Raw genomic sequence first — 12,793 nt, 5'->3', positions numbered from 1 at the left:
AGCTACAGAAGTGAAGCTATTGCCCTCCAAGGGAAAAAATCATTTAAAATATCAAATGCTATAATGTGAAAACATCCCTAATACCTCCAGTGTGCATTGTACGAATACACCCTCCCTCACCTCCCTGCCTCACTAAAAACAACAGATATTGGGCCTAGTTTATCAAACTGGATACAAATAGACTTAAGATTAAATAGTTTGTAGGTGCATTTACACAATAAATTAGGTGTGTATAAATTTACACATAAGAAGACTAGCTAATATAAACTATTTTGATCGACTTCAAATCATGTCATTTGCATGGAAAATTGGATTTTTTTATATGGAATATATGGTCGAGATTAAAATGCCTATTTTTATTATGTTTACAGCATTTAGCAGACACCATTATAAAGAGTGACTTGTAGAAATGATTTGGAGTCTCTATCAAAAATATATTTTCATACTAGTTCACTTGGTCAGGAACTAAGTATACCATCAGGAACATTTTGTGAAAACCAGTTATTTTATATTACTGGCATTAATTAAAGTATATCAAAAATAAAGAAAGCAAGACAACCCAAACCAATAAATTAAGACAAATAATCGGTCAGAATTTTGCGATCTCAGAAATGAATGCAAAATAAAGCAAAGGAGCTTATTTGGAGCAGCTTGCAAGTTTTTAAAAATTACCTCAGATTTTCCACAAATTTGGGGCAAGACGCGTTGTGTGACGTTATCATAACGCACATTCAGTCAAAGCCCACTTAGAGTCATGCGTGTCGAACATGAGTACAGCTAAAAGGTCTCATTTACCAACAAACTTCACTGTGAAAGACTGTGCAAAACATTATAGTACGATTGCAATTTCACCAATTCAAGTGACCAAATGAAATTTCAAGTGCAAATTTCATTGCAAAATTTTTTAAAAGCCACAGCAAAATTAAGCATTTTTAGCTGTAACAATCACAAAAAAAGCTCAGTCCAAATAAACTCAAAACTGAAATTCTGTACAGACTGAATAAAGTTAATAATTGAATTATGACAAAAGAAATGCCACCGTATAAATGGAGGATGGGCCAGTCTGTCTGTGCATAGCTGTAAAACTGTAAACAAATATTTGTATTGGCAAAATAGTGATTTAAAATAATTTATACTTCTGTTTTTCAGGCTTTACCCTGAGCATTCATTTCATGCTCACAGCTGTTTGTGCACTTGAACTTTTATGGAATTTTGTGGCCGTTACTACATGCAAATCAGCTGTACTGTAAATCCCCCGTAAATTACACTTGATAATTTGCAGGTGATTGGCATTCATCAACATGCACACACAAGTACAAAGAAAATCAGTGTTTTTGTAACTTTTGTAAATTGCAACCATTTTAGCATTTTTTTACGCAACCATGTACATACAATTTTACTAAAAGATTGATAACTGGGGCCCATTATTAACATGTCCATGATGAGTTTAAATTAACGTATTTGTGGTACTGTAAAAAAAAAAAAAAAAAATGACTAAGAAAATGAATAGAGGAGGATAATGACTAAAAAAAATGAAATGTTCTTCGGTTTCCCTTCCAAAGACATGCTAGTAGGTGGACTGGCAACTTTAAATTGGTCCTGTGTATGAATGGGTGTGTGTGTGTGTGACGCCCTGTGATGGAGTGGTGCCCCATCTAGGGTGTATCCCTGCCATATGCTCACTGTTCCCAGAATAGACTCCAGATCCACCATAACCCTGACCAGAATAAAGCACTTACTGAAGATGAATAAATGAACAGCAGATCAAATTCAACTTGGTCTGGAGCATATTAATAATTTAGCTCTTTTGGTAAAGGTATTATATAATAGCTTCTATTGTATAAGAATAAAAAGAGAGAACAAAAAGAGTAACTGGCAAACTGTCATTTTGAAGGCCTGTAGTATGGTTGTTATAGATCAGGGGTTTTCGACCTTTTTGCACCCAGGGGTATCGTTAACTGTAAAATAAAATCTACAGACCCCACCAGAACAGATCTGTTTTATGAAAATAGTCCTAATTACATTTTCAAATATTAGGTTCGTTATTGAAATGTGTACAATAATATTCTGGCTGTTTACTGGAGCAATATAGCCATAATAGTACTATATGTATGCTATGCTATAAATACACTTTTGATTGATTTACCTATTATTTAAATAAGAATTCTGGGACATCATGTCATTAGGTAGGTCTGAAGGTCCCTTTTCCTATCTATTTTGTTTGTTTTTATAGGCACCGATAGTTTCTAGGATAATCACTGATTAACCAGATAAAATAATGTATTTTTAGGAAATAGCGTAGGCAGCTGATAATACAGTAACAGCATGAAGCTGCGTTTAGCTGGAACAATTTGAAATGTGCTGTGGTATAATAGATTTGAATTTATTGCATGTATTGATTTATTCGTTTTTAATGAATTAAAGATTTGAAGATTGAAAGAGTGATTTTAACTCGAGCAGAAATAAAGATAGTCAGTTTAAATCGAGGTTTAAACTACAGTAGTCACAGCGTCACAGTGACAGTCGTCTCAATTGGTAGCCACTATGTTTGACCCTCATCGGCCACCATAGTTACGAGTCCGGAAATATGGAGTCCAGGAAGAGAAGAAAGTTGCCTCATAAGTAAAGGTAAGTTTCTCGATGTTTATGTTTATGACATTCTTTCTGACCAAAAACCAAAGGAGGGAGTAAATTAAACCCCGCCAATCTTCTGAATGTCATGTGTTAAAAACTGCGACGGATTAGCTATACATATTACATGTACATATTAGCTTTACAGCTAACAGTACGAAACCCTGGCCTGCGTTGTATCCTAAACGGCTGACTGCTTGCTATATTAGTGCACTGCGTAGGGTATGAGATAATGGTTTCTGCGCCATGTCTAGTGCACTACATGTCTAAGAAGTAGCTGTTTGAAATAACGCCATAACGCTAGCTGGTTAATGAGTTGATGTGGCAGTCAGGAGGAGTTTGTTAAGCTAATTTTGTTTCAATTTCGCCATAAAACAAACTAATAGGCTGTGAGGCGTATCAAGTTACAGATAATAACTCGTGGCATTTGTATGTAACCGTAAACCAGGAAAAAAGAAAAGAAAAACAACGACTTCTGGATTGTTCGAGCTGCTTGGACTACAGTAATGCTCATGAATTAGGAGTATTTAAGTCCATGTTTTCAACTCCGTTTTATTTACATTACAGCGTATTTAACAATAGACATGATCTCAAAGCAGCTTTACAGATATCCGTGGGTAGGTTTATAATTATATCCTTAATGAGAAAGTCAGAGGCGACACTTGTAAGGGAAAAAGATCCTTGAGATGATGACATGAAGAGACATTAGAGGAACCTGATATATGTGTTTGCGGCACTGTATTTGATGTGTTATGGCAAATAAACACCACCTTTCCTGTTGTGTTTTTGCAGTGATGAGGTTTTCATCAGATATTAAAGTGATAGGCTCCTGCAAACTGCTGCCTTTAACACAAGTGAGAAAAGATTGAAGTCTGTGTATCTGCCTCGCCGGGAAAAGGCACAATGACTGCTGAGGAGCCGGGAAACGAGGTGGACATGTGGTCGTCCATCCGCTGCCTGGGTTACCTGTCCAGCGTAAACCTGCTGGTGGCGGTGTGTCTGGGCATGTACGTACGATGGGAGCACACCTCCGAACCTACAATCCTAGTCATATTCATTCTAGGTCTCTTTGTCTTGGGCCTCTCCAGCATACTCTATTATTACTTCTCCATGGAGTGGGCCAGCCTGAGTCTGTTCCACCTCTGGTTCGGCTTTCTGCAGGGCCTCCTGTGCTTCCTAAACAGCTCTTCTCTGGAGAACGATGTGAAGGAGCGAGTGACAAACTACATGCTGCTGGCCAGCTTGGTCATCCGCTTTCTGTGGGTGTTGGCAGACCGCCTGTGTGGTAGCATTAGCTACCAGAGAGTCGTACTCACATCAGCAGAGGCTCTCGAGCTCCTGGGTTTTGCCATAGCAAGCACCACTATGATTCTCTACAAGTCAGCGGCAATCATCGCCCTTCTGGTTGCGCTCGGCGCCATTATTGTAGACCTGCGCATGAAGTCTCTCTTGGCTCTTCCCAATCTCATCTGCTTTTCTCTAGTCACCTCGATCACCTTCTTCCAGGCTCTAAGCATCCAGGCTAACCCGTTTGCCCTGGGCTGTTACCTAGGACGGCTCATTTGTGAACCCCTGCTGGACTTGTACTTCAGCAGTCTTTCAGTGACCGAGCGCTGGATGCCCTTTTTGTCAGCAGGCAGGCTGTGGAGGAGGCTCTCTCTCTTCCCGCTGAGCGTTGTGGAGCTGATGTTCTTTGTGGTTTGTGCCATGAAACTGGGAAACCTGGAGTTCTGGTACCTCGTTATACCCGGATTTTGTGTGTTCGGCCTCTTCTGGGTGCTTTGCCACATGGTGTTTCTGGTCACGCTTTGGGGATTCCACACCAAGCTGAGCGAGTCCCAGAAGGTTCAGGCTGCCCAGCGCTCAGACAGTCGCAGTCTAGACAGGATCATGGCCTCGAGGGGGGTGCGCCATTTCTGCCTCATCTCTGAACGCCTGCTGTTTTTCTGCCTGCTCTCGACTGTCATCCTTGGGGCGGTGTCATGGCAGGTGAGTGAGTTGCATAGCTGCCGAATTCTTGTAGTACTAATCAGATTGTTAGGGGAAACGCAGAATCGGTGGCTGTAAATGTGGCAAGAAAAGATGAGCTAATTAAACAGTTTTCCTTTTCTTTTGTTTCATTTAAAACATTTTTTTTTACTATACTATAGCAATTGTTTGTTTATTCATTACACTTCCTGATAGTAAGTGGCTTGAGTTGTATCTAATCAGCAATGGACGGGTTAAAACGTACACCTTTTGAGAATTATAGACATTGTAAGTGTTTCCCTGAATTGGTTAAGTGGTTATAGTGAATGAAGTGTTTAAGTGTTTATCTTTGCCAACCAAGTAGTCGTTTTCTGATGCTTCTCTTTTTGACCAGGACTCCTTTTGATTGTCCAACTGCATTTCTAAACATATTTAAACTTTCTCATATTAAGTTAACTTTTTTTTTTTAACAATTTCATTTGGTTATGAAAAAAATTAAAAAGTGACAACTGGAAAATAGGACACCAGATAATGTCTTTGTATGCATAAAGTTTCATCCAGGCAAGCTTACTGATGACAGGAATAATGAGATAGATAATGACTAATCCTTGCTGTTGTTGATGAGTAAGTGCCAGAGTAGTGCACTTCTTCCTACTGATTCTCTTGTGTGAAATGAGGACAGCATGCACAACCGGCTGTTAGACCTTGGGCAGAAGTACTTTTCTTTGAGAAAAGCAGAGAAATGCTAAGCGCTAGGATAGTGTGCTATAAAATGAGTCACTGCGGGCCTTGCTGTAGGCTGTCCACTGCCGAAGGCAATATTAATAGGCAGTAGTTTGGGCTCGTAGACCCCAGTTACACTTGTTGTTTTATATATCACACATTAGGATTATATCTGGATAGGAATTACTGACGTGAAAAATTTGGGTGGAATTCCCAAACCACTTGTTCAAACCACTTCTGGACGTCTGAGAAGCGTTTTTGTTATTCAAATGTAATTTCCATTCATCTCTCCACATTTGACAGCCAAAACCCTTCCAAGGTTGTTAAAATTGTGATTTTTATTTTTACTGTGGCAAACATATTATCTGTAAACGTCTACAAATGAGAAACCGCGTAGCAAGGTGGTGGTCAAGTCTTATAAGCTTATTTGAATATTATGCAAAATATGACAATCAGATCTCAGGTCTGGCAAACGGGAGACAAGTTTTCTCTCCATATGTAAATACATGTGGTCGGAGTCTTCTCATGGATCAGTCCAGATACATGGCTCAGAAACAACCAGGTGTAAATGGAGTTTTGGACCTGATGATTAGGGTTCACATAGTCATCAGGGTATAACTGAGAAGTTGTAGTTTTTGAGTTATCACCTATGTCACAGGAGAATTCTGAGCACTGATTAATCCATATCTAGATCGCCCAGCCTTCCCTGTCTGTAAGGGTTTCTTCATTTTTTTTTTTGTTCGCCTGCATTTCATTGTGAGTTACGGTGTGTCCAAGCTACCTGTTTGACATTTACAGCAATTTCACATAATTTTCCAGTAATGTTAAACAGAAGCACATTATAATTTGTATGTGCCTTCTTTGCTTATTATGTTGGTGTGAATGCATTTTTTGGCAGCTCTCTAATGCACTCTTCATGAGCATGTTCCTGGTGGTGCTCTCACTGGAGTCTCTAGTGCATGGGCTCTTCCATGAGTTGGGCAGCTGTCTGGGAGGGACCTGTGTGGGCTATGCAGTGGTTATTCCAACCAGTTACTGCAGGTAAACACACCACATATATAAACAAAAAATATTCTACTTATGTGCATACTGTAGACATATTATGGATAGTTATCTATATTAACTTACTCTGTGCATTGTGGATATTTTGGGCATTGGTACATTTTCACTTATGGACAAATCAGGAGCCCGGGTACCTGGAACAAGCAAATTTCATGTCCAAGCTATTAGTTTGTTATTCGTAGTTGGACATGTACAAGTAAATTTGACAGCCACAAAGGGGGGGATGTAATTGGTATGTTGCAAATTTTAATCATAATGCAACCCACCTTGACATTGTAACTACAGTACATACTGCTCATTCTGAGTCCCATATCAGCCGAAGCATGGCTTTTATGGCACGGCTTTTACTAGGTACATTAATTGGCATGCATGGACAACATGACTTCCAGAATTAGGAACATGCGGGTATGTGGAAATGCTGATGAAGTTTAGCAATATAAAGTGCAGCATAAATGTCACTAAATATTTCTCCTGTTTACTACACGCAGTCACCTTCCATTTCAAGAGGAAATATAAAATTCTATGTGATGACAGAACACGTGAACAGAAATGAACAGCACATGTATAGTTTGATATCCTTTTACATCTGCACTTATATAAAAACATAAGCAGATAAAGAAGAGTTGCTGCAAACATACTGCAAAAATCTAACTGTTATACAGTTCACAAGAAAAACCTTTGCCAATGACTTTCTGACTTTTTGTCAAAGTTGCAAACTTGATATATAATCATGTCCCGTAATTATATACTCGTTTGTTTACATTAGTCTGGATTAATGTGTTTAACTAGCTAAATGGCTTGTCATATGTTATTACGTTTTATACCACAGCACGGCTGAATGCTTGAATCTCATTGGTCAGACGGTATGCATATTTTCACATAACGGTACAGCTAGGAAAGTAGTTCCGGCTGTAACGAACGATAGGTTAATATTAATGCGCTTGTTATCACACGTAATTATTTCTATAGTACCAGCTCATACATAGCGACTTGTAAGGCAGACGCTCTACATAATCTAAGACTAGTAATAAACAAATATTCAAAACATGCTGTTGTTTAACAATGATAAATTTGACTTTGTTAATGTTGGGGCATATTTTTTAAGAGACATGTATTTGACGTTAATGGAAGGAATCACGGATGTAAGTTCTTTGTAATTGCCACTTTATGGTTTCTCTGGAAAATGAGGAGCGAGAGTGGTAGAAGACCCCCGACAATCACCCCGTATTATTTTCGTATAATAACACAGTCTGTTGTGTTATTCCTTACGTATTAACTCCTACTTCTTAACCAAGTCAGTTGGGATTCTGGGCAAAAGAATCCCAACAAAAGATGAGCTTGGGCAACACCGTGGAGCTTTTATTTGTGAGGTATGCTAGATAATGAGTTTATGATTTGTTCACCTCTGCCCTGGTCTCATAGGTAGTAGTAAAAGCCCTAATTTGTCCTTGATATTTATAAATGGCGCACTTATATAAATGGCACATTTATACAGCCACTGTCAACCTCCTTCCTTCTCCCTGTTTGATAACAGCTGAATCATGTTGAGCGGTCCACTCAGGTTTGAAAGCATATGGAGAGGTTGATGACTGGAAGTCCCTGTGTAGGTGATGGTAAATGGAGTGCAAAATAAACTAATGGCCATTAATAAACATGGGTTAATACTGGCTGTGTAGGGAGGGCTGTGTCCTGAATATAAGGGGAAGCTGCAAGAGTGCGAAGGCTGATTAGGATGCAGCCCCACGGCTCCATCACGCTCAGTATTCCAGCACACTGAGAGCCAGGCCTCAGCAGGGAGCTGGCACATGAGGGGAATATAGCAGGGTGTAATCTCCTGTCTGATGGGTGCAGATCATGTTTCTACAATCATGAGGGTTCCTCAGGGAGCTGAGACAGGCAGAAAGGAAGAGAAATGGAGAGTGAGACAGACAGATGGATGTAGCATGAAGAGAGACAGAGGGGACTATGTTGGCATATGCTTCTTTTAGCCATTTTCATCTCAGGCAGATTCCACATTGGAGCCTATTTATTCATTTTAATTACCGATGAAATTTCAAGTACGACCTCATTCATCCCCTTGACTAGTGTAGAAAAGTGGAGTATCCTTATTATTATTTTATTTCTTTTTGCCTATTCACCCTGCTCTTTTGAGCAAGGTTTCGCACATGATTAAGCCTCATCTAAAACTAATATAGCTAACATAGAGCTGCCATTTCAGTCTTCAGCAAGCACATGTACAGCAACACTGTTCCACATTTCCATTATGCTCCTCGGGAATGTTTCCGGGGTTAATGGGCTTTTTTTTAGTGGCACTGTATCCAAGTGAACAGGGAGCAGAAGGGTCATAAGAGCCTTGAGCCTAAGTGTATTTTGTAGTGCAAGATGCTGAATGAGGTTTATGAAGGAATTTTAGTTGTTTCGTTCTTTGTGGAAAGGATAATTGAACTTTTAATCAATAACTGGCACACACTGCCTTTTTCCTCTGGTCTGTTTTTTTTTATTTTTCTACACTTCTCATAACCATTCTCTATCCCTTCCTGAGCTCATATACATTCATGTCCTTCATCCTTTCACATTCCCTCTTTTTTCCTCTCTCTGCCTGGACAGTGTGGATGGCCAGCCGGTACTGCTTCCTCCGGAGCAGGTGCAGGAGATGAACCTGCGCTCCACTTCAACGCTCAACGCTGTCCAGCGCCTTTTCTCGCACCACTTAATCCAGACATTTGGCTGTGACTACTCCACCAGCGGACTAAGCCTGGACACACTCCAGGCCAAACTGCGCTCCTTCCTGGAGCTGCGCACTGCTGATGGCCCCCGGCATGACAACTACCTCATCTACTACAGCGGACACACTTTGCCCACAGGAGACTGGGCTCTTACAGGTCAGTCAGGGTCAGGAACTAGAAAATTCAGCTTAGAATACATTACCACAGGTTATGTTGATTTAGTGCTAGAAATGTAAAAAGCTTTAGAAATGTCTAGCTCATGTATACCGAAAATTTCATTACCTAGTGTTTGGTAATGTTATTTATGGTACACCATTCACATATTATTTCCTTGTTATACAGTAAATACAACTAATGGCCTCATTATACACTTTGTTATTAATATGTACACACTTAGTTCACTTGGAGCCTTTGCCAGTTTAGTTTGAGTTTAGGCACTTCTGTTTTAGCTGGTCTTTTCATTACATTTCTTTTTTCTGCAAGCTTTTCAAACTGTAAAAAAAAAAAAAAAAAAAAACTTCTTATCTTATCTTGGCACAGTGTCTTCACTATGCTTTATCTTCCTGTTTGTGTGTGCGTGAGGTATCTCACCAAGCTATTTATCCTTATGAGGGATGGACAGAGGCAGAGGCCATGTCACACTGTTTGATCAGAGCAGGCTGGCAAGGAAACAGCCTCACCCTGCTACATAGGTCTGACTGCAGCATGCTGGGCCATGTGTCTAACACACTGCCATACACACTCCATCACTGGCCTTTCATGGCCTTTTTCTCAGTTTCACTTGCTTTTTTATTTTCTTAATTTTGAGTTATAATTACTACCATCAGCAATCTCTATAAGTAGCATCTGCTTTGACCTTGTAAGTGTGACTTTTAACTCCATACATGCCACCAGGAAATATATATCCATGAATTTGCTGTACAGACTGATCTGAGAACTGTCTGATGTGGATTTGTGAGTGTTTTTTTTTTTTTTTTTTTTTTTTTTTTTATCTGCCTCAGTTGGGATTACATGTGATGAATCGACACAAAATAACCCATAATATTGAAGTGGGGGAGATCGCCAACAGTATCAGTTGGAAAATTATTTACCAGTCCCTCTAGGATTTTGCAATAGCAAAAATGAATGCAAAATTAAGGAAACTCTGCAATACGAAAACACGCCTGCGAATTGGGCCAAGACGCATCATGTGACGTCACCACAGTGCACCACAATTCGGCCAGTGCCGTCTTTGATTCATGTGTGTCAAACATTAGTACAGATGAAAGGTCTCATTTCCTAACAAACATCACTGCAAATGCAATTCTGCCAATTCAAGTAGTTTTGCGCAACAAAAAAAGCACAAAGAAGTCTGGAAGTTGTGAAAAAAAACACAGCAAAATCAAGCATTTTTGGCTGCAACAATCACAAACAAATCCACTGTGAAATCCTGTACGGATTGATTTACCAAAACAAAACAAAACAAAAAACATTTTTGTGAAGCCCCTAATTCTGGTGAAACCAGTTACTATCAGAAGTCACATAATTGGCTGAATGAAGTTGACCTGTGTACAATAAAGTGTCATGTAATCTTTGCATAAATACACCTATTCCTGGAAGGCAGTAGAGCAGGGGTTTCCAAACGTTTTGGGCAACCGACATTATGAACTTTCTGTGAACATCAAGCCTTTTTTTTTTTTTTAATTTCCAGCTTCATAATATAGGACTACTGCAACATGATAATTTTATTTTGTTTGTAACATACTTTTGTGGAACATAACCGACTAAAAAAACCCAAAGTAAAACCAAAATAATCCTCCATTAACTTAAAATAAGTCATTACAATATGACAATATTTACTTTAAATAAGTCATTACATTCTCAATACTTAAAACCTATTGATAAGGCAGCCTCCTCCGTCTGACTGACCATTATCTGACTGTTATGTTTTTAGGTGGGGAATGCCTGCGCCTGGGGCAGATCCTCGATTGGTGGAAGGAGCGCAACGTTGGCTTCTCCTCCCGCCTCATCCTGGTGCTGGATACAGAGAACTCTGGGCCATGGGTGAATGCTGTGAGGAGGGTGGATGGGCTTTATGTGGCTGTACAGGGAGCTGAAATGAATTCAACAAGGGACGCCGAAAGCCAGGACGCCCCTCGCCTGGGAGACTTTACCTCTGAGTGGGTGGAGTACAACTGTGAACCAGAGAGTGGCGTGCAGTGGGCGGAGCGAGGGCGTCCCCTCACAGCCGTATACGGTGTGTCCAAATGTTGGAGTGACTACAGACTCCACCTGCCGACTGGCAGTGACGTGGAAAAGCACTGGAAGACCCACTTCCCCCGTGTCACTTACCCACTGGTGGCTATGGCTAACTGGTGCTGTGGGCTGAATCTGTTATGGCTGTGCAGTGCCTGCCTGCGCTGCTTCAGAAGGCTCAAGCTGGGCTGGTTTCCTCCTGCTGTCCTTGACACAGGGCAGGGAATCAAACTTGTTCGATCATAGATCTGAACTGCGATCTCTGACATGACATGTGCCTTTTCTTCTGTTTGTTTAAAACAGATTAAACCTACCTTTAATTTTGGTTTCTTGGCCAGCTGCGGAGGTCTTTGTGTACTTCATGGTCTAATTTTGGTGTCTTCATTCCCTTTCATTCTTGCAGTACTTTTTTTCTGGACCCAAGGATGCACTGATAAGGAAATTCTGAGCCTACAAGCAACATTGCTCAAATCTATTACCTATAAAATATATGTTTATGAAACAGGCTTAGCAACATGTTAAGGTAAAGATTTCCTCTCTGCATTTTGCTTAGTTTACTTTAATTAATAAGCTTTTTGCACATAGCTATAAGTGTATCCACAAATTTTGAAAAAAAAAAACAATTCATTATATTCAAACTAAATGTCAGCAAAATTTCAATATTGACACACTGCCGTGTGGTTATTTTATGCCCATTATCATCATTTCTCTAGGAGTGCCGAATTTCATTCTCTCAAGCTAACTTTATAAGTGCCTTTGACTTTATGCTTCCATGTGAACAGGTAAAAAGGTGGTTATTTGAGTTTAAAGTGCCTCTTTGAATGAGCAGTTGTGGACTCTAAATTATGCTGTAGAAAAGCTATTTTTAATTCATGGAGCCCATTTTGCCTCTCTGATGACACATTTAGTGAAACAAGAATTGAGATGTGATTAGTGTGTCATGCAGTGTGTAGCTCAGACTGCCCATTAGTTCCTCACTAGATTGAATGATCTTTGGTGTTGAGTGTATACCCTCACTGTGAGCCATTGGGTTTTTTTTTCTTTACAGAAACACACATGCTTTGTACAGGTTTTGGTATGTCAGTTATTGTATTCTCCTATGACATGAATAAATGTTTTATGTAAACATTTTCCATACAGTGAATTAAGATAATTACAGTGTTGAATGCATACTATTTATAGATGCAAGAACATTAGTTCATCCGTTCCATTAATGCTGCGCAAATTTTGCCTTAATATAGTACAGTACACATGCAGTGTTGTTGCATGATGTTTAGTTTGGAGAACTGATGAAATCTTCAGTCTGTGTGTTTCTTTTGTTTTATTCTTTTTTTCTTCTTTTTTTTTTTTCTTTTTTTTGGGACAGTGACTGAAGCCTTGTTTATCTGCTCCGAGCTGCATGTAAACACGCCTCTGAGGCAATGCTTTTAAGAGTCATGTTAATGCTT

The 12,793-nt window shown here is 39.7% G+C and overlaps 1 protein-coding gene across 2 annotated transcripts; it reads left to right on the top strand.

Moving 5' to 3' along the window:
* Nucleotides 1-2,498: 2,498 nt before the first annotated feature.
* Nucleotides 2,499-12,471, top strand: tmem168a (transmembrane protein 168a). Of its 2 annotated transcripts, none has more exons than XM_017494726.3 (5): nucleotides 2,499-2,628; nucleotides 3,424-4,620; nucleotides 6,221-6,363; nucleotides 8,992-9,266; nucleotides 11,044-12,471. In XM_017494726.3, the coding sequence occupies exons 2-5, from the start codon at nucleotides 3,535-3,537 to the stop codon at nucleotides 11,589-11,591; spliced, it is 2,052 nt and encodes a 683-aa protein (XP_017350215.1). In that variant the 5' UTR covers nucleotides 2,499-2,628; nucleotides 3,424-3,534; the 3' UTR covers nucleotides 11,592-12,471. The 2 variants fall into 2 exon arrangements, with proteins under 2 accessions (XP_017350215.1, XP_017350216.1); XM_017494727.3 differs by lacking the exon at nucleotides 2,499-2,628 and adding an exon at nucleotides 2,707-3,248.
* Nucleotides 12,472-12,793: the final 322 nt, after the last annotated feature.

The sequence above is a fragment of the Ictalurus punctatus genome, chromosome 19 (genome assembly GCF_001660625.3).
Source record: "Ictalurus punctatus breed USDA103 chromosome 19, Coco_2.0, whole genome shotgun sequence".
Lineage (NCBI taxonomy): Eukaryota > Metazoa > Chordata > Actinopteri > Siluriformes > Ictaluridae > Ictalurus > Ictalurus punctatus.
The sequence above is the reverse complement of the archived record's forward strand: the minus strand, read 5'-3'. Positions and strand labels throughout refer to the sequence as shown.